Below are 19,531 nucleotides of genomic sequence, written 5' to 3' on the forward strand. Positions count from 1 at the left end.
CACGTATTACCTCCTTTTTATTTTCTAAAACAATGCACGGGATAATGATCACAGTTTCTATCAAACATTATATACACATACGTGTGAGTGTATGTCCAGCTCTCTGGAGGCAAGATGATGGGTGATTTTAATGTTTTTCTTTGTACTTCCCAATTTTTCGGCAGCATAGATGGATAAACATTATAAAAAGAAAAAAGAGTGGATTTCCTTAGCACTAGGTATGTTTAGACAAAGTAGGAAGAGAAACAGTTTCAAAACAGAACAATGATCCACCTTCCTACAATGTTATGTGCCCTGATGTCTTCATTACTGGGAGAAATTAAGGACTGACCACAGTCAACTCTGCAAGGGAGACTGGTTTTTGTCCAGTTGTTGGACACTTGCAGGTGACTTGCCCAAGGTCAGGATGAATCTAAGATAACATTCAAGCTCAGTTAAAGAAGGTGTTTCTTTTTCTTTCTACAAAAGCACATATTTAGGATGCCTTGCCCAAGCTCCACTTCCTTTTTTATTACTCTGAGAGCTGCTTCCCTTGCCCGAGAATCTTTAGACCTCCTTACCTCTGTCCTGTGACTAAGCCCCACTTGTCAATCATCTTGGAGAAAAAATTTCCCTCCCTGCATCATGACCATCTTGGTTCACTAATTAAAGCAGCTGAAAGCACTAAAACTCCTTTTTTCCACAAGACGCTCTTCCCGCCTCTCCCCAGTGCGGAGTTGAGCCCCTGCCTCCGTGCCTCCATTGTGTCCTGGCAGCACTGTGGCCTGGTGGCAGCGTCTTCAGCAAGTTACTTGTTTTTTTTTTTTTTTCTTTTTTCCTACCAGAAAGTGAGTTCTGCAAAAGCAGGGACTTATCTGTCTGACAGGCTGTGCTGTCTGTGCATTGCCGGCACGGGCACGCAGGGTGCTTTCCAGAGGGAAGTGACACACACGTGCCTCTTGTGAATCGCCATCTCAGGAGGCATGCCAGCTCTTGAGGCCACACTTAGACTAAGAAGTCAGAGTAGTCAGTCTCAGGTGCAGGAGTCAAGAAAAAATAGATTGGGTGGAGAATAAGAGCAATTTTGAGAGCCTTATGGAAAAACAAAACAGACATTACCAAAGGATGAAGGACATGAGCCTCATGCTTTTTCTAAGCTGTATGAATGACATGGGGAAGCAACATATGGTATTAGTGAAAGGTTCTTTCTTTCCTTCTTTCTCTCTTTTTTTTTTTTTTTTTTTTGAGACAGTCTCGCTTTGTCGCCTAGGCTGGAATGCAGTGGCGCAATCTCGGCTCACTGCAACCTCCGCCTCCTGGATTCAAGGGATTCTTAAGATTCAGCCTCCTGAATAGCTGGGACTACAGGTGCCTGCCACCACGGCTGGCTAATTTTTGTATTTTTTGGTAGACAGGGTTTTGCCATGTTGGCCAAGTTGGTCTCAAACTCCTGAACTCAAGTGATCTGCCTGGGATTACAGGCGTGAGCTTCTGTGCCCGGCCGGAAAAGGTTGTTTTTAAATTTTTTTTTTTTTACTTCTTTTTGAGAGTCTCCCTTTGTTACCCAGGCTGGAGTACAGAGGTGCAGTCACTGTTCACTGAAGCCTCAGCCCCTTGAGCTTATGCCATCTTCCCACCTCAGCCTCTCATGCAGCTGGGACTGCAGGGGTGTGCCACCATGCCCGGCTAATTATTTTAAATTATATTTTATAGTTATAGGGTTTCACAGTGTTGCCCAGGTTGGCCTTGAACTTGGGCCCAAGCAATTCTGCTGCCTAGGCCTATTGTACTTGCATGATGGAAATTGAATATAAAGGCCTGTGTTGTTTTAATCCATGTTTATGTATAAGTTACAGTCTCCTGTTGTCATCTGTGTCTTCTGAAGGAGTCACCTGTTTGGTTAAATAAATTCTGGCCATTTTCTCTTAATTCATTTACCTGAAAAAAAGATGTGTTCTCCCTCTCCTTTGAACAGCATCCTGGTGGGGAAGAAGTCTTAAGGGAACAAGCTGGAGGTGACGCGACTGAGAACTTTGAGGATGTCGGGCACTCTACAGATGCCAGGGAAATGTCCAAAACATACATCATTGGGGAGCTCCATCCAGTAAGTACATTTTGAGGGCCTTTTCTTATTTGTATTTAAGGCTATCAGATGACCTTACCCAAGTCTGTAAGCTTGCATGGATACACATTTAAAAAGGAGTAAAGCAAAAACAACTCCTGATTTTAGGACACCATTTTTGTCATAAATAAATTGACCAAAAATGTCTTTGCATTTCACTGTTGCTTTTTTTTTTTTTTTTTTTTTTTGAGACAGGTCTTACTCTGTCAGCCAGGCTGGAGTGCAGTGGCATGATCGTGGCTCAGTGCAGCCTCAACCTCCTGGGCTCAAGCCGTCCTCCTGCCTCAGCCTCTTGGTAGCTGGGACTACAGGCACACACCACCACACCTGATAAATTTCATATTTTTTGTAGAGATGGACTTTTACCGTGTTGCCCAGGCTGTTCTCAAACTCCTGGGCTCAAGCCATCTACCCACCTCAGCCTCTCAAAGTGCTGAGATTACAGGCATGAGCCCCTGTGCCCAGCCTGGTTGCATTTTTTACTGGCACTTCGTTTTAGTCAGCATGCCCCACCCCACAGCCACGCACGGGGAGTGGAGTGCTGCTCAGTCCTAGAAGTTCCGTGGGGCAGCACCTTTTACAGGGTGGGACAATCAACCCAGCATTGCTTTCTTTCCTTTTCCGACCGAAATATTTTTATTAAGAATCCCACTTCTACTTTCATCAGACCAAGGATATTTTAGTTCTAAAAAATGATTTAAAAAGTATAAAAATGCAGCTCTGTGAAATGAATAACTCTGCCTTCTGTAGAACTAGCGCATTGTCTGTATTCCGCTCACTGTACCCCAGACCTTCGAGGATGTCAGCTCTGGACCAGTCCGTTGACCAACTTTTGGAAAACACTGGCCTAATTTGGCTTTCTTTCTTTCTTTACTTTTTTTTTTTTTTTTTTTTTTTTTGAGACTGAGTCTTGCTCTGTCGCCCAAGCTGGAGTGCAGTGGCGCGATCCTGGCTCACTGCAAGCTCCGCCTCCTGGGTTCACGCCATTCTCCTGCCCCAGCCTCCCGAGTAGCTGGGATTACAGGCTCCCACTACTGCGCCTGGCCAATTTTTTTGTATTTTTAGTAGAGATGGGGTTTTGCCATATTGGCCAAGTTGGTCTTGAACTCCTGACCTCAGGTAATCCACCCACCTCGGCCTCCCAAAGTGCTGGGATTACAGGTGTGAGTCACCGCGCCTGGCCCTGATTTGGCTTTTCTATGAACAAGGATGGGATCAGGCATGTTGGGCTGTGTTATGATTTTAGACCCTTCTGTGGCAGTTGTAAATGACCATGTTAAATGTCACTAGTCTGTCAACCTAAGTTGTCAGGAAAATCGCTGAAAACTTGGAAAGAAGTCTCCAAGCGCCCTGAGCATCTGGAGTGGATCCCAGGGCCGCACACGCAGCTGCCCTGTCTACCTCTGGGAGTGCCTGGCTCCCTCCTGCCTTCCCACTTGTGCATGGTGAGCAGCTCACCAGAAGGGGACGGAGGCCTGCTAGGAGCGAGCTCTGCTCTCTTAAGAAAAAAATGGAAAGGCAAATAGCCTCATTCCAAGTGAGCGAACTGAGAAACTCTTAAAATTATAGGAAAAGCCTTATCATATACCACGATGCTTCCTGTAATGACTGTGAATGAAGGAAAGGTTACATTAGGTTCTTTGTAGAAGGCTCGAAAGTAGGAAATCCATTTGAGAACAGCTTCATTGACTGGGGAGGTTCGTTTGATTTTGTTTTTGGTGGTGGGAGATACGTACTTTGAGGGAGGAAGGTCATTTATCTGACAAGTTTATCTGCCCCTATATTTTCATCCCATACTTCACAAAGGCTAAGTTGTTTTGGGGTCATCAGGGAGGCCTGCCCTTACACATGCCTGATCGCATCCTTGTTTCTAGCTGTGGGTTAGGTTTCAGGCTCTGACTATGGCATTTCTGCTTCATCTGCCCCCTGGGCTTCCCCCTGGCCAGCCTTTAAACACACTGTCTTTTTGACAGCTGCAGCCTGAAGTTGAAATAGTTTATGACTCTAAACCTGGGAGATTGCAGGGCTTAACTGAAGAGGTCACACACGTAAGAGACACGTGCACAATCTCAAATGGAATTTGAGAGGACAGAAGGGAAGCATTAGTCTTCAGCTGCTCCCTGAATTACATATCACAATCTGAGTCTAATAAAGGTGTGTGCACATCAACATGTCCAGAGGACTGTCGTGGGCGCCGTTCTAAACTTTGGAACTCTAGATAGAAAATACCTCTTGGCACTTAATCTGCTACTGATTTTTGCTGTTAAATCAGATGGATCAAACTTTGCGTTTAATAGCTAAATATTGAATCTGAAACGGTAATTACTGAATTGTAATTTAAAAAAATCTCAAAGTCAACATTTTGGAAGTGGTACCTTTGTAGATTTTTTAATTCCATAATATGCCTTATTTTTTCCTTGCAGGACGACAGACCAAAGTTAAGCAAGCCTCCGGTGAGTGTGACCATCTCAAATGTCTCTGGATGTTTTCATTGTCTCTAATACTTGTCAAACTGAAGGCAGAGGTGTTTTATTTACCTGACTGAGGCCAGCACCGGTCTTTCTAGATAAATGAATATGTAACCTACTGGCTCAGCAAACATTTTTTGTGTATGGAAAACTGTCAGTGTGATTTGTTAGGATGGCTTGTGTGTAATTTTTTTAAGGCTGTCAATACTTAAACTACATTTTTCGTCATAATTATCGATATATACCCTTTGAAGAGCTACGTTTTGTAGTAGCACTGTGCTTGTGATCTAAAAGGTTTGACACAAGCCTTATTTTCAGAGAACTTAAAATCTGAATGGACAGTGGTTTTATTACTTAAATCTTTAAGGGTACGTCTCATGTCTTCTTCATCTTTAAGTCTCTTGGGCCTAGTAGGTGTTCATAAATATTTGTCAGGTGAATTTAATGAAATTAAATGATACCCTTTTGACGTACTTTTCCTTGGGAAAGGAAAATAACTCTGGCAATACTAGTTTTATATTATGATTCACTAGCCTTTCTCTCTGAACTGCCCATCTCACTGATATTTGAAGATAAATGTAGGGTGACAATGGAAGAGCACAGCCTAAGTTCCTGAAAAGTACAAGTAGGCAAAGTAGTTTCTAATGTCTAATTAAAGGGCTATGGGGGAAAGTTTTGCTTAAAACACACAACAAAAAAGAAAGTATAATTTTTTGTTTTGATGTAAATTCTTGGTTTTATTAGAGTAAGTGCAACAAGACCCCACTGAGCTTGTGTTGAGAACTGGTGAGCTGATTTTTTGAGTTGTTGCTGCCAAGACATCGTCTTTAGTCTACAAAAGGATCAAAGCAGTTAATCCAATGATATAAGCTTAAAGGCCACATTTACCTCAACATCCCTGATAGTACAATACAAGTCTTGTGTAATACTGTTTAGTACAAAGCAATTTTATTTGTATGTTCTCTCCTTATTCAAGAAAGACTTAAGTTCAATGTTAATGATATGAGTACTTCCAGAAGATAAAAAATTGGCTTCAGAATTTGAATGGCCTCTGTGACAATTGCTCAGAACCCTTGCTGTGAGTTCATTTGACGTTAGCACCTTTTTTGAGGCTACTTTTTGAACAGCTGAAATTCTGTGATGCATGAAGTTTTTCCTTTTTCTGTGAAGTCTTTTAAGGGAAGAATATATATTTATTTTTTTATCATGTGTTCGGCATGGTCATCATTTTGGTATAAGTCATTTAGCTATAGCAAAACAAAAGTTTAAGATTCATTAGATGAACTTAGATGACCGCAGGGCCAGCCGCTTCCCTAACCATAAAGATGACAAGCAGAAAACACTTGTAGGTCTAAGATTGTACCCATGTCTCCTGCCATAGCTGCTTTCAGTGTGAAGGACAAAGCCTTTCCTTCTTTGTTTGCTTTTAGAACATATGTATTACAACCTATACTGTTGGATTAATTGCCCGTTACTGTTTATTGTTCTTATTTTCTATTTTAAAGTGGCAATTACTTTGATACTGAGGATATTTTGGGAGCAGAGCAAGTTTATGGGGTAAATTCCGGGACTTTAGCTTTTAGCATCAAAGAAGGCTCTCCTGACAACACTGAGTGACAGCCCTTTGTGTGTTAAGACATGGTTTACTTCATTCCAGCATTAGCAGTTGATATTTGATCAGCTTGTTAGGTGTGGAAGGTCTCACTGAAGTTTGAGAATCACACTAACTTTTTAAAGTAGATTTTTGTTTGTTTGTTTGCTTGCTTGTTTTTGAGACGGAGTTTTGCTCTTGTCACCCAGGCTGGAGTGCAATGGCGTGATCTCAGCTCACTGCAACCTCCACCTGCTGGGTTCAAGCGATTCTCCTGCCTCAGCCTCCCAAGTAGCTGGAATTACAGACGCCTGCCACCGTGTCTAGCTAATTTTTTGTATTTTTATTAGAGATGGGGTTTCACCATGTTGGCCAGGCTGGTCTTGAACTCCTGACCTCAGGCATTCACCTGCTTCAGCCTCCCAAAGTGCTGGGATTACAGGCGTGAGCCATGACACCCAGCCTAAAGTAGATGTTTTAATCTCTTCAGAGATTTTTACAGATTAACTAACTTCTGAGTATTTTTTTTTAAACAACTCTTCTTTATTGTGACTTTGCTTCAGTGAGAGCAGAACCGGAAGAATGTGGGACGAGAGCTTGCTGGCCTTTTTGAGAGGCCATAAGCAGATGAAACGAAAGGAAATACATGAGCACTTTTCTGGATTTATCTTTCTTGTGCTTTTGGTTTAGCAGAAGTAAAGAGTGTCCTTAGGTACTTCTTTTGTCATGTGTCTGTATAACCCATCCACCTATCTCCGAGAGGTTGAAGAATGTACACTGTGATCTGAATTTTTGAAATGTTGTCTGCTTAAAATATCTAGTTGAATAGTGAAATAAAATGCAGTAAAGATTATTAGCTTGAACTTGCCCTAAGGAAAGCATTGTGTTGAGTTACCAAATTAAGATGTTTGTAGACTTAGACATCATGCATTTTAATCGAACATAAATGTTTCTATCACATTTGCTTACGTAGAGAATATTAGTCGTAGCAATACCCCTTCTTGGTTACAGTTTTTAAAGCATTCTTATAGAAATTATTTGGTCCTCACAGTATCTCCATGTTAGACCTGCCAAGGGAGGTGAGTACATTGCTGCTGAGAAGTGTTAAGCACCTGAATCACAGACATGCTCCAGAACCGTCCAGCAGCCATCTCAGGCTGGTCAGTTGCAGTCCCTCAAGCTTCTTCTCTAGGTTCTGGGCTTGCCGTGTTAGACATCACTCTGTCAGTATTTGAAGAGAGATAGGCTTCCAACTAAAGAGTGGGTTATGTTAGATGAACTTCTAAATGAGATGACTCTGATGCACAAAAGCTTGTTGGGCTTTGCATGCTTTTCATAATTTATGGAGCTTATAATTTACATGGATTCACATGACTTTCATAAGTCATTATCCATGACATACTTGTTTTATTTTTTTGAGACGGGATCTCACTCTGTTGCCCAGGCTGGAGTGCAGTGGCATGGATCTCGACTCACTGCAACATCCACCTCCCGGGGTCAAGCAATCCTCCCACCTCAGCCTCCCGAGTAGCTGGACCATAGACACACAGCACTGTGCCCAGCTAATTTTTGTATTTGGGTTTCGCCATGTTGCCCAGACTGGTGTTGAACTGCTGGACTCAAGCAACCCGCCAGTCTTGGCCTCCCAAAGTGCTGGGATTACAGGCATGAGCCACCATGCTCAGACTTTGACACACTGATTTGATTGTTAACCTCTTTTTACTGAAGTTGAACCCTCAAAGTCATGGAGTGAACAGGTGGCAGAGCCAATCATAAAAACCATCGTCTTTCTCCTTGTTCATTGCTGACATACTTTGATAGTCACGTCCCTAAACCCAAGTGAGGCCCTCAGAACATTGACCACTAAAGACCAATTACTTTTTCATCAAAGTGCAAAGTGGTAATTCAAACTTCCTCTAACTGTCAAGCATCCTGGGCTACAGAGCCAAGAAGATAATCAACAATCAAAAGATGATAGGATTATTTCAGGTTCCCCTCTTTAGAATTCATGGCTGTTGCTGGTATTGCTGGTGCGAGAGTAGTGTTTTAACCTTAGCACTCACCTATGGTAACCACGAAGGCAGCAGGACGGCAGGTGGGAGGTTCCAGAGTTGTCAGCAGTTGGTGAAATGCCTGTGCTCATTTTAACGATGCCATGGATGTTTGTGTTTGCCTTCTGTTGGTTGTTTCAAGCTTAACTTTCTAGTTTGACAATCATATTTTACCTTCAGTGATTCTTTTGTTTCAGAACTGATTGTGTCCTGTAATAGCTAACTAATATTTTTGTATATTTTGATTATTTCTAGTAATCTTTGTTAATTTTATTCATATATACAAAATTTGGAAAATCCTCTTGCCGTAGTTATGAATATTTTTATAGATGCTAAGATTTTAAAATTGCTGGAATAGATAATACATTTGCAATTTTTTTTTAAATGACTTACCTTTTTTTCCCCTACTGTGTCAGGAACCTTAAAGGCAATGTTTCAAGGTTGGTGGGTCTCATAACTGCTTTGCTTGCTTTTCCCTGAAAGGTGTCTGTCTTTTCATGGGAGTTTCTCTAACGTGCTTTGCAGAGTGATGCTTTGTCTTACTGCAGGCCGCTGATTGTTTTGCTAATGCTTTTTTATCTGTGCTTTGGGAAACTGCAGATCTGAAGCTGCTTATTTATGGCAACTTCTGTTTGAGGCACTAATGCTTATATTGGTGTGGAACATCAAAAGAATGCTTCTTAACCCATTTTCAAGCCCCAAAAGTTTATAGTTCACTAGACCTTAGCTTTTCAGCTGTTTGGAGAAGTATGCGTTTTTCCAGAATCATTGTCCATTCACTTTAGTGCTACTCAAAAGAGCTGCTCCCAGAAAGCCCTGGAGGATAAAAACAAGGCTTTCTTATTTGGGGATTTGCTGTTAGGCTGACAGTGACCAGCTGGTGACAAGTGTGACACCAGCAGAGCAGTCCCGTGAGGCTGGTCTGGTGTCTTGCTGGTACCGTCTGGTGAGAATTAAAGCAGCCCCCCGAAAAAGTTGGCCTAGAGTGTAGAATTTAAAATGGCCGTTCTTTTTGGTTCACGTGTATTTAATGTAATATAGGTACACTTTTTTACATCTGTCAGATTTGAATAAAATAACTGATTTTTTTATTGAACATTGTGTTGTTCATGCTTTTGAAGAATGAAACTGCTTTTTCTAAAGGTGACATGGGATTATGTGTATGTGAACATGAATGTCTCTTTTCAGTTTCTGCATTAAAGTATTCAGATGTCTAGCGTGTGCAAGATATTTTATGTAGCATACTAATTTTGAATGTTTTTAAATTATTGAGGTTATGTCCTTAAGTAAATATAGATGATGACTAAAATGTTTTATTCTGGAAAAAAACAAAGTTAGGCATTTTAGTGAAAAGAAGTTTATAATTTTCCTTTTTGACATCTTCTGAAGAATGCATTGCGTAAAATACTGTGTTCTTATTTTCAGAAGGATTTGAGTCAATGGAATAAGTTCACCATTCCCTTGAACTTACTTTACTTTTTCCTCTCGTGTTTCAGGAAACTCTTATCACTACTGTTGATTCTAGTTCCAGGTATGTGGGAGCTTTCTTTTAAAGCAGTGGTGGGGCCGGGCGCGGTGGCTCAAGCCTGTAATCCCAGCACTTTGGGAGGCCGAGACGGGCGGATCACGAGGTCAGGAGATCGAGACCATCCTGGCTAACACAATGAAACCCCGTCTCCACTAAAAATACAAAAAAATTAGCCGGGCGTGGTGGCGGCGCCTGTAGTCCCATCTACTCGGGAGGCTGAGGCAGGAGAATGGCGGGAACCCGGGAGGCGGAGCTTGCAGTGAGCCGAGATCGCGCCCCTGCACTCCAGCCTGGGCGACAGAGCGAGACTCCGCCTCAAAAAAAAAAAAAAAAAAAAGCAGTGGTGGATGGGAAGGCTCATGGGTCCAGGCTGGACAAGGTGCGTCCCCCACCTGCTGAGTTCCTGGACCTGACACTGTGCTGTCTCAGCAACTTTCCACTGAAGACTAGACTGTTCAGAGCGCTCAGCCCCAAGCTTTCAGGCAGGGGACAGTGAACACCGTCCACAGCCACGTGATCTCGCCGCGTGATCTCACCGGCTGGCTGCATCCACCCCAAGGAACAAACAGAACAACTGCATTTCCTTTTCCCCCAGGGCAGCATCTTAGGCGGCCAGTCCCACAGCGCCTCCCTGGCTCATCCAGGCAGACTTTCCATTTGCTTCCTTTCAGTCCATGTCTGTTTCTTGAACTCTAGTGATTACATTTCCCTAAGCACGGGTCAGTTTCCCTTTGTCATTTTTGTTAGCTTTAAAGTTGAAGCTGGTAATCTGCGTGTAGCATGACTCAATTGTTCTAGGCACCAGATTTGTTTATGATAGTCCAAGTGCACATTCACATTTTTGGCAGCTCTACCATATTGACTTCCATAATAGCCACTTTTTTGGACCCAAGCTTAAAACCACACATTTGTATTTCATCCTGTCAAATTTAACTGCCTCAGTCTGTTGGTGTTTTGGAATATTCCCTGCCCACAGGCAGTATTTCACCCTACTCTTCATTAACAAGCCAGTTTCTTTCTAAAGTGAAGTTGAAAAACCCCACCAAACCCCACTAAGACAAAAGTTATGCTTGTAATTCTTATGAAACTTACACTTGTAATCCTTATGAAACGATTGCACTTACAATCCCTATGAAACACATATGTAGACCTAGTCTATTTCTGAAGTCTTACACATTAATTTTCATTTTCTAAGAAATTAAGTCAAAGATCGAAATCTAAAGATTCAAAACTAATTTAAAGATTCAAATAGAAATTATAGCTCATCCCTCCTTTGTCTCTGATTTGATTCATAATCTGTAAAATTTACAGATCGAACTTCTATGCATCAGGACTGTAAATTAGGCATTTTTTTGGTGGGGGTGTGAATTTAGACCTGTGGACCACACACGAAGTAGTTTGGCCATTCTGTTTCTTAACCTTTTAAATCCACTTCAGCACAGGTTGTAAAGATTAGATTTTCCAAACCTAAGCTTAAAGCTGTGGTGTTAATGGCAGCCTTAATAATCACAGGGCCCATACTCTTCAACTTTACAGCTGGTGGGGCGTTTGTTTTTTGGTTTGTTTATTTTTGTTGGTTTATTTTTGTTTGTTTTTGAGACAGAGTCTCGCTCTATAGCCCAGGCTGGAATGCAGTGGGGCCATCTCAGCTCACTGCAACCTCTGCCTCCCAGGTTCAAGCGATTCTCCTGCCTCAGCCTCCTCCCCAGTAGCTGAGATTACAATTAGCTACTGCCACCACGCCCAGCTAATTTTTGTATTTTTTGGTAGAGGTTTTACCATGTTGGCCAGGCTGGTCTCGAACTCCTGACCTCAAGTGATCCGTCCTCCTTGGCCTCCCAAAGTGCTGGGATTACAGGCATGAGCCACCGCTCCTGGCCAAGTGGGGCGTGAGTTTTCTCATAAAGCCAGTAGGGCAGAGTGATTCCTGCCCTACATATAGCGGGGCATGCATTACACTCATGTCACTTTTAGCAAATCCAGGTCGCCTTTTCAGCAAAATTGGTTACAGAGTTAAGAAAAACATGCCCTGGTAATTTTCTGTTAGAAAGGGCAAAGACTTTGAGTTCACCACAGTGCACATGATGTCAGCATGATTGCTTTTTGTGTCTTTCTAGTTGGTGGACCAACTGGGTGATCCCTGCCATCTCTGCAGTGGCCGTCGCCTTCATGTATCGCCTATACATGGCAGAAGACTGATTACCTCCTCAGAAGCCAGCACAGGGAAACCTGCTTTGGTCACAGGAGAAAAGAAGCCATTGCTAACTACTTCAACTGACAGAAACCTTCCCTTGAAGACAATGATTTTAATATATCTCTTTCTCTTTCTTCTGACATTAGAAACAAAACAAAAAGAACCGTCCTTTCTGCGCTCACATTTTTCGAGTGTGCCTTTTTATTCATCTACTTTATTTTGATGTTTCCTTAATATGTAATTTACTTATTGTAAGCATGATCTTTTAAAAATATATCTGGCTTTTAAAGTATGCACCGTGTTTGCCTGTTTGGTATATAATTGTCTTTAATGTTTAGAATCTGATTATTTAGAGGAATCCTTCAATGTGTTACTCATTCAGATCCAGGGAGGCCATAGGACTGGAGAGGGGGAATTAAGTTTGAGCGTCTCCTTTCACATCGTCACATCTCATTTAGTAACCATGTATTGTATGCTTCTGATGTAGTTTCTGTTTTCAAGGAAATTAAGAAAGGCCAGAAATTATAATTTAAGGATTTCTAATAATTGTTCTACTTGAAATAGATCTTAAAAAGAAAGTAGTGGCCGGGCATCGTGGCTCACACCTGTTATCCCAGCACTTTGGGAGGCCAAGATGGGTAGATCACTTGAGGTCAGGAGTTCAAGACCAGCCTGACCAACATGGTGAAACCCTGTCTCTACTAAAAATACAAAATTAGCAGGGCACGGTGGTGCATGCCTGTAATCCCAGCTACTTGGGAGGCTGAGGCAGGAGAATTGCTTGAACCCAGGAGGCTGAGGTTATAGTGAGCCGACATCACACCAGTGCACTCCAGCTGGGCAACAAGAGCAAAACTCCGTCTCAAAAGAAAAAAAAGAAAAGAGAAAGTAGCCTACAGGGCCTATGAAAGAGACTTCTTATCCTCACTGATTGAAAACCATCAGCAACTTAAAAATGCATGAACCAGGAGCGGGCATCGCAAGTGTCCGTTCTCTGAGCTTCCAGGTATCATTGCAAAGACATTCTCAGCGTCGTAGGTTCTGAAGTCTTAAGAATTCTTCATTCAGAGGGGAGAGTTGTTTATAAACTCTTCTAAGGAAAGGCTGGTTTTCTAATTTGTAAGGAGATTATGGGACATTGGAATCTGATCTTTGAAGAAATTTAGTGGCTAGTATTGAGCTCTGAAGAGTTCTAATGTGGCTCTGTCTCCTCCTTGGGGCTCTAAGGGGCTGATTCAGTCATCTTACTTCCCATTTATTATTCTCTTCCTTATGTGTTATTCTTTTAAATGTGGAAACTTGAAAGCTGAACTTGTTAGACCCCAGTACTTGTGTCGTTGGCTGTGACTGCGTTTGCACTGGCGTGAGCTGACAAACCGCAAGCTTCTTCAGAAGTGACTACACGCAGTGGAGAAGAATTGTGGTGTTCTTAGAGAGTACAACCTTTATAATCAAATAGCATGCACCGCCTTTGCCTTCTTCAGTCACTCAAGGTTGACAAGCAGTTTCCATTTCAAAATAAATTACAACACTTGCTAAGGGACCCGTGTAAATATTTCAATATTTTTGGTTGTGATTTTTAGCTATAAAGCTTCACATCTTAGTACTTTTTAAAACATTGCTCTTAAATCAACTAGGAGGTGAGTCAAAGTGGGTCTGTCATACCTTAGATGGCATTAAAGAGTTAACTTGTAAATCATTTTTAAGATGTTGACTAATAGTATCTGTTTATCGTTAAGAAGCATAACAGTTGAATTTGACATTTTTATCAGTGACTCAGCAATTTGCTGACGTGGCTGGCAATTTTTCTTCATGTGTTTTGGGAACAACATGTAGAGTAAAGGAGAGGAGTTTACTTCCTATTTTTAACATTTACAGTTTGTGCAGCCCAGAATCTCAAGGAAAGATATTTGACATTTTTTTTCTCTGTTGCTTTCCCTTCAGAGAGGTGAGGACTTCAGAGGCTGCCCTTCTCTTCATCTGCTGGTTGTGAAAGGAAAACATCTTGGGCCTCCAAAATCACTAAGGAAAACTCAAGCTGGAAACTGCTTAGTTTCCATTCTGCCTCCCGTTCTACTCAGTCACCCCTCTGCTCACTGAGATAGAGGCATATCTGATTGCTTCCTTTGGAAAGGCTAATCAGAAACTCAGAAGAATGCCACCCTTTGTGTCTCACCTGTCTGTCACCTGGAAGCGCCCTCCCACTTTGAGTCTTCCTGCCTTTGCTTCAAGATGTCCCGCCTTTCCAAACAGAGCCAGTGTACTTCTTACATACATCGATTGATGTCTCATGGCTCCGTAAAATGCGTAAAACCAAGCTGTGCCCTGACCACCTTGGACATGTGTCGTTAGGACCTCCTGATGCTTTGTCACGGGCACGTCCTCAACCTTGGCAAAGTAAACTTTTATTTATCTATTTATTTTTTGAGACAGACTCTTGCTCTGTTGCCAGGCTGGAGTGCAGTGGCGCGATCTTGGCTCACTGCAACCTCCGACTCCCGGGTTCAAGTGATTCTCCTGCCCCAGCCTCCCGAGTAGCTGAGGCTACAGGCGTGTGCCACCACGCCTGGCTAATATTTTTGTATTTTTAGTAGAGATGGGGTTTCACCATGTTAGCCAGGCTGGTTTCGAGCTCCTGACCTCAGGCAATCCACTCACCTCGGCTGGAATTATAGGCATGAGCCACTGCGTCCGGCCTATTCCTTGACTTTCTTAATAAAGTTGTTTTTACTTTGCACTGCGGACTCGCCCTGAATTCTTTCATGTGCGAGATCCAAGAACCGTCTCCTGGGGTCTGGATTGGAACCGCCTTCCCGGAACACGTGACTGTGTTGGGTGCACATGTGTCGGTTGCTCACCTCCTGGGTTTGAGTCGATTAGGGCTCTGGTTGGAACAGGCATCTCCCTTTCTAGGGTGTCTAGACGAAGGCAAGTGGAAGTTCTGGAAGCAGATTTTCCTTTGCAGTGTAGCCTTTCTAGGGGGTGTGCAGACACAGATGGCCTCAGGGAACCAGTTTCCAGATCCTCAGCTTCTACCTAGATTGTGTGAGTTTCCTTAGTCTGCTGTAACCAAGTATACCACAGCTGCGTGGCTTAGAACAACAGAAATTTGTTCCCATAATTTAGAGGCCAGACATTGTAAATGAAGGTTTCAGCCGGGCCACTCGCCTTCCGACACTCTGGGTGGAGGCCTTCCTCACCTCTTCCAGCTGCCACTGGTGGCCGGCAGTCCTCACCTGGCGGTCCCCACCTCACAGTCCTCACCTGGCGGTCCCCACCTCACAGTCCTCACCTGGTGGTCCTCAATGTGGTCCTCACCTGGCGGTCCTCACCTCACAGTCCTTGGCTTGCAGCTGCATTGCCCAGGGCTCTGCCTCTATCCCTGACGTTTTTTTCCCCTTGTGTCTCTGTCATAAGGACACATTGGATTACCTACCCCAGCATGACCTCATCTTAACTAATTACATTTTCATGATCCTGTTTCCAAATAGTCACGCTCTGAGGTGCTGGGGTTAGGACTTCAACATAGGTTTTTGGGGGACACAGGTCAACCCATAGCACATTCTTTTCTAAAAGTGACCTGATGTTCATGCCGGCGCTCCTTCCTTTACTCTCTTTCAACTCAGTTCCTCTTCTCCCACTTTTCAGGAAAGAAGCAATCTTAGCTCAGGCCACTCCAACAAAATACCTTGGACTGGGTGGCTTAAAAAGCAAACATTTGTTTCTCACAGTTCTAGAGGCTGGACGTCCAAGACCAAGGTGCCAGCAGGTTCAGCGTACTCACATGGTAGGGAGAGGAAGCAAGCTGTCTCGGGACTCTTATGATGACACGATACTACCCCACCTCCTCACACCCACACATTAGGGGACAGGGATTCCATATGGGAATCTGGGGGTAGACATTTCGTCTGTGACAGAGACCTATTTCTCACCCATCCTGAATTTTAATATTAGATGCTAAAACTACTGTCAAATGTGGTACATAGTGGGGTCTGTGAGTCTCTGTAATCAAGACACTTCTTTAATCAAGGTACCCCACCCCAAGTCAGGCTTTGTGCTTTCCTTGTCTGGCATGTGCTCTGCTGACGGTGAATCGTAGAATAGGAACAGGGCGATTCAGCCTTCTGGAGGGGGGTTGCCGTTCAGATGGACAGTCAGCAGCAGGGGTGATGACACTGTATTGAGCAGTATCTGTTTTACCACGCCTTCACTGTCTTCGATGAAGGCCTCCCTCCTTCAGGAGTACCCTGGGAGACTGGTCAGACAAAATATGAAATCATCTTGTGATATGGGTCCACAGAAAATCAAAATCAAGTTTTTAATTTCACTGGTATGTGTACATTTCTATTATAGACAATGTGATTGGGAGGCAAAAGACTGTCATAACAATATTTTTCATTAGGATAAAACTAGGAAGAAGAAATAGATCTATGAGGTCAAGGACAAAAAGGAACAATGTACAATTTCTGCTAAGAAAGAGTGTTTCGGCATCTTTTACAAAAGGGTAATGATGGCAAATTGCATTGATATTTAAATTCCACTTAGCAAATTTTAAAGAGTGATATTTCATCTTTATTTTAAAATGTCAATCTTTCAAATGTTGCATAATGATGCCCTTTGTAAATATTTAAACTCATGATGAAACATTTTAAAGGGCAACTGAAGGTGTTTTTCAACATTCTTATAAGGGTAATTTAAGTAGAACATGTGAAGAGCACTGCCCTGTGGCAGGAGCTCGTTCTCACTCACTGTCTCTCCCCAACACCACCTCACGCACCTGTCCCCACATCCTTTCTCCATGACTTGGCCACACTGTGAAATCAAAACATAAGTTTCAAACATTGATAGTGTATGTTGAGTGAGGTTATGCACTACATGCTGAATTTTGACATCAGGCTGCCTGAATGTTTTTCTTGCAAAATATTTTAAAAATTGCTTTTTATTTGTAGTTAGCTCAACAGTCCAAGGCCTCAGCACATAGCCTGGCTCACAGAAACATTCGAGGTTTTGAGTTGAAACTAAATTGCGAATTGTTTTAATATTTTCCATGGCTTAGAAGTCTTTGATTTTTTAAGACCCTCTACTCCTAACTGTAAGTTGGAATCACTAAATCTGAGTCTTGTTTTAAAACAAAGGTAAGGCATCTTTGATACTGTAAAGCAGGGACAAAATGCAAAACACCTTCTGTTTCAGGAAGACACCTGTTGTACTGAAATCTGAAGTCAGAAAGGAAGGCTTGGGAGGCTTGGAGACCGCGGTTGGAAACCTGGCCCTCCCGCTTGCTAGCTGCATCGCTTCAAGTAAGTTACTTATCCTTGTGGAATCTTACTTTCCCATGGATATAATTCATGAGCAATGCTTCCCTTAGACCTCAACTAGAGGTCCTGCCCACTTGAAGGACCCCATCTGGTCCACTGGCTGTGGGCTTCCTCATGGGTCAAGGATGTGCCCACCTGGAGCCTGTTCCCCTCCAAACACTAGTACCCTACACACACGGCTCAATCCTGCCTGTAGGTCTGGGTCTCCCCAGCTCATCCTCCCGAGGGTCACCAGGCTGTGGGGGGTGCACATCAGACCCGAGAGTAGCCGAGGGCTGGTGGTCTGCGGAGAGGATGGACACCCTGGATGAGCAGGTGGGGTCTGCAGGTAGGATCTTCATGAGTGCACTTGGACTCTGCATGTCGGTGGACGGGCGCTGGGAAGGGAAGCGGGGAGCTGGGAGCTGACTCTTCCAATGCCACCACCATCTGGTACAGAACTTTGATGAATCTGAAAATCCTACCTTCAAACCTGACCTTTCTGGCCATTTGTCAAGGCAGGCGGATGGGGTGTATTTTCAGACTTGTCGGTGGCTGCACATTAAAACACTCGGACACACAATGTGTGCTCCTCCTGCCCCACAGATGCGAGGGGACGGTGGCTCTTCAGCGGGTGAAGGCTGAAACGACCACTGAACAGCCCATGCAGCTAATGCAGGCTTGCACTTCCCCATCCGGACCTCTTAAAGATTGCTTTATGTTAAGATGAGGTGTTTGGTATATAAAATTTGAGCAAAACAAAGCTGATTGCAGTAATTGCAGCTAATAATCACATCAATGTACAGAAATCCCTAGAAGGCTAGGCTGGCCCAGTGTACCAAGCTCCCCTTTCTCTCTCCTGTGATCACTGTTGTCCACTCTGTCACCTTATCTGAAGGCACCATTTGGTTTGGCTCCACATCAGGGTGGGGAGCACTGGCATTTGGGGTCCTGCTGTCACCCTGGAAGGTGAGTGTCACTCCTTGGTCATCAGCATTACCAAGGGCAAGGGAAGAGGAATGGCAGGGCCCCTGCTGAGAGCTGTGCCATCTCCTGGGAGGAGTGGACACAGAAGCCAGGAGACAATGGGGGGACAGTGGGAGGATGGGGAGATGGGGGGATGGGGAGATAGTGGGGGGATGGGGAGATAACGAGGGGATGGGAAGATAGTAGGGGGATGGGGAGATAATGGGGGATGGGGAGATAGTGGGAGGATGGGGAGATAGCGGGGGGATGGGGAGATAGTGGGGAGATGGGGAGATAGTGGGAGGATGGGGAGATAGTGGTGGGATAGGGAGATAGTGGGGGATGGGGAGATAGTGGGAGGATGGGGAGATGGGGTGTGGGGAATTGGGGGATGGGGAGATAGTGGGGGCTGGGGAGATAACAAGGGGACGGGGAGATAGCAGGAGGATGGCGAACTAGTGGGGAGATGGGGAGGTAGTGGGGGGATGGGGAGACTATGGGGGGACATGGAGATAGTCAGGGAATGGGGAGACCATGGGGAGGTGGGAAGACAATAGGGGCACAGATTGACGTCAAGTCTGATGCTCAGCTGCTTAGCCAGAGGCATGGCTGGCAGAGGCCAGCAGGAAGAAGTGTGCTGGGCACTCAGCACCTGCCAGAGAAGCTCAGAAGCAATAGAAAAGGGCACGAGGTTGTCTAATAGGGATGGAGGTGTTGAAGGGGTTCTGTGAGGAGTCATATTTTGTAATCAATCAATAATGTCTGAATATTAAGAGATCGCTAAATCATTATGTAAATCCTGAAACATAAATCACAGTCTTCCTTGTTTTTGGCTGAAATGCAAATATTTTCATCAAGATGGAAAAAACAATCCAAGTTGTGGGTGGGAAGGAGACATCTGTCACAAAAAGTCCTTAAAAATGAAGAAATAGTGAAGCTTCTTTCTCTGTTCTTCTCTCTAGCCCGGGTATCTTTCTGGTCACTCCTCCTTCCTACTGAAGGCACAGAGTCCAATAGCCGTGAAGTTGGACATGGACCACAGCCTCCATGAAGACCCGCAGTATAATTTCTAGCTTGAGGGTGGCTGGGTGGTGCCAGGCGTGGTCTCCGCTGGCATGCAGCCAGCTCTGCATCTGGTTGTATCTGGAATCTGTAGGACCAGGCTGAATTTGACCAAGGGCTTCAGGACTGGCCTAGAAACAAACATACAACCAGAAGTGGGATGCCGTGGGCTCCACCATCTCCACTTCTTTTAAAGAAGAAAGAAGCAAGTGAAACAAATTTGCTTTTTGAAAACCTTAGGTCTCCCGAAAAAAACAATGCAAAACATGCAAT

General features: G+C 43.8%; 1 protein-coding gene across 4 annotated transcripts in view; it reads left to right on the forward strand.

Annotated features, from left to right (window-relative positions):
- The window catches only part of LOC105489334 (cytochrome b5 type A), a 41,812-nt gene extending 27,142 nt beyond the window's left edge, over positions 1-14,670 (forward strand). Inside the window, exons 2-6 of one of the 4 annotated variants that reach the window (XR_003019749.2) lie at positions 1,955-2,083; positions 4,525-4,554; positions 8,628-8,651; positions 9,708-9,742; positions 11,857-11,958. Coding sequence is in view for 3 of the 4 variants with exons in the window: in XM_071085177.1 (XP_070941278.1) it covers positions 1,955-2,083; positions 4,525-4,554; positions 11,857-12,156 (459 nt within the window). In the remaining variant the exon portion in view is untranslated. Of the gene's footprint in view, positions 1-1,954; positions 2,084-4,524; positions 4,555-8,627; positions 8,652-9,707; positions 9,743-11,856; positions 12,226-13,877 lie in introns of those variants that run through there. The other 3 variants (XM_024795235.2, XM_024795234.2, XM_071085177.1) reach the window with 3 other exon arrangements.
- Positions 14,671-19,531: the final 4,861 nt, after the last annotated feature.

This window comes from Macaca nemestrina, chromosome 19 (assembly GCF_043159975.1).
Source record: "Macaca nemestrina isolate mMacNem1 chromosome 19, mMacNem.hap1, whole genome shotgun sequence".
NCBI classification, from domain to species: Eukaryota; Metazoa; Chordata; class Mammalia; order Primates; family Cercopithecidae; genus Macaca; species Macaca nemestrina.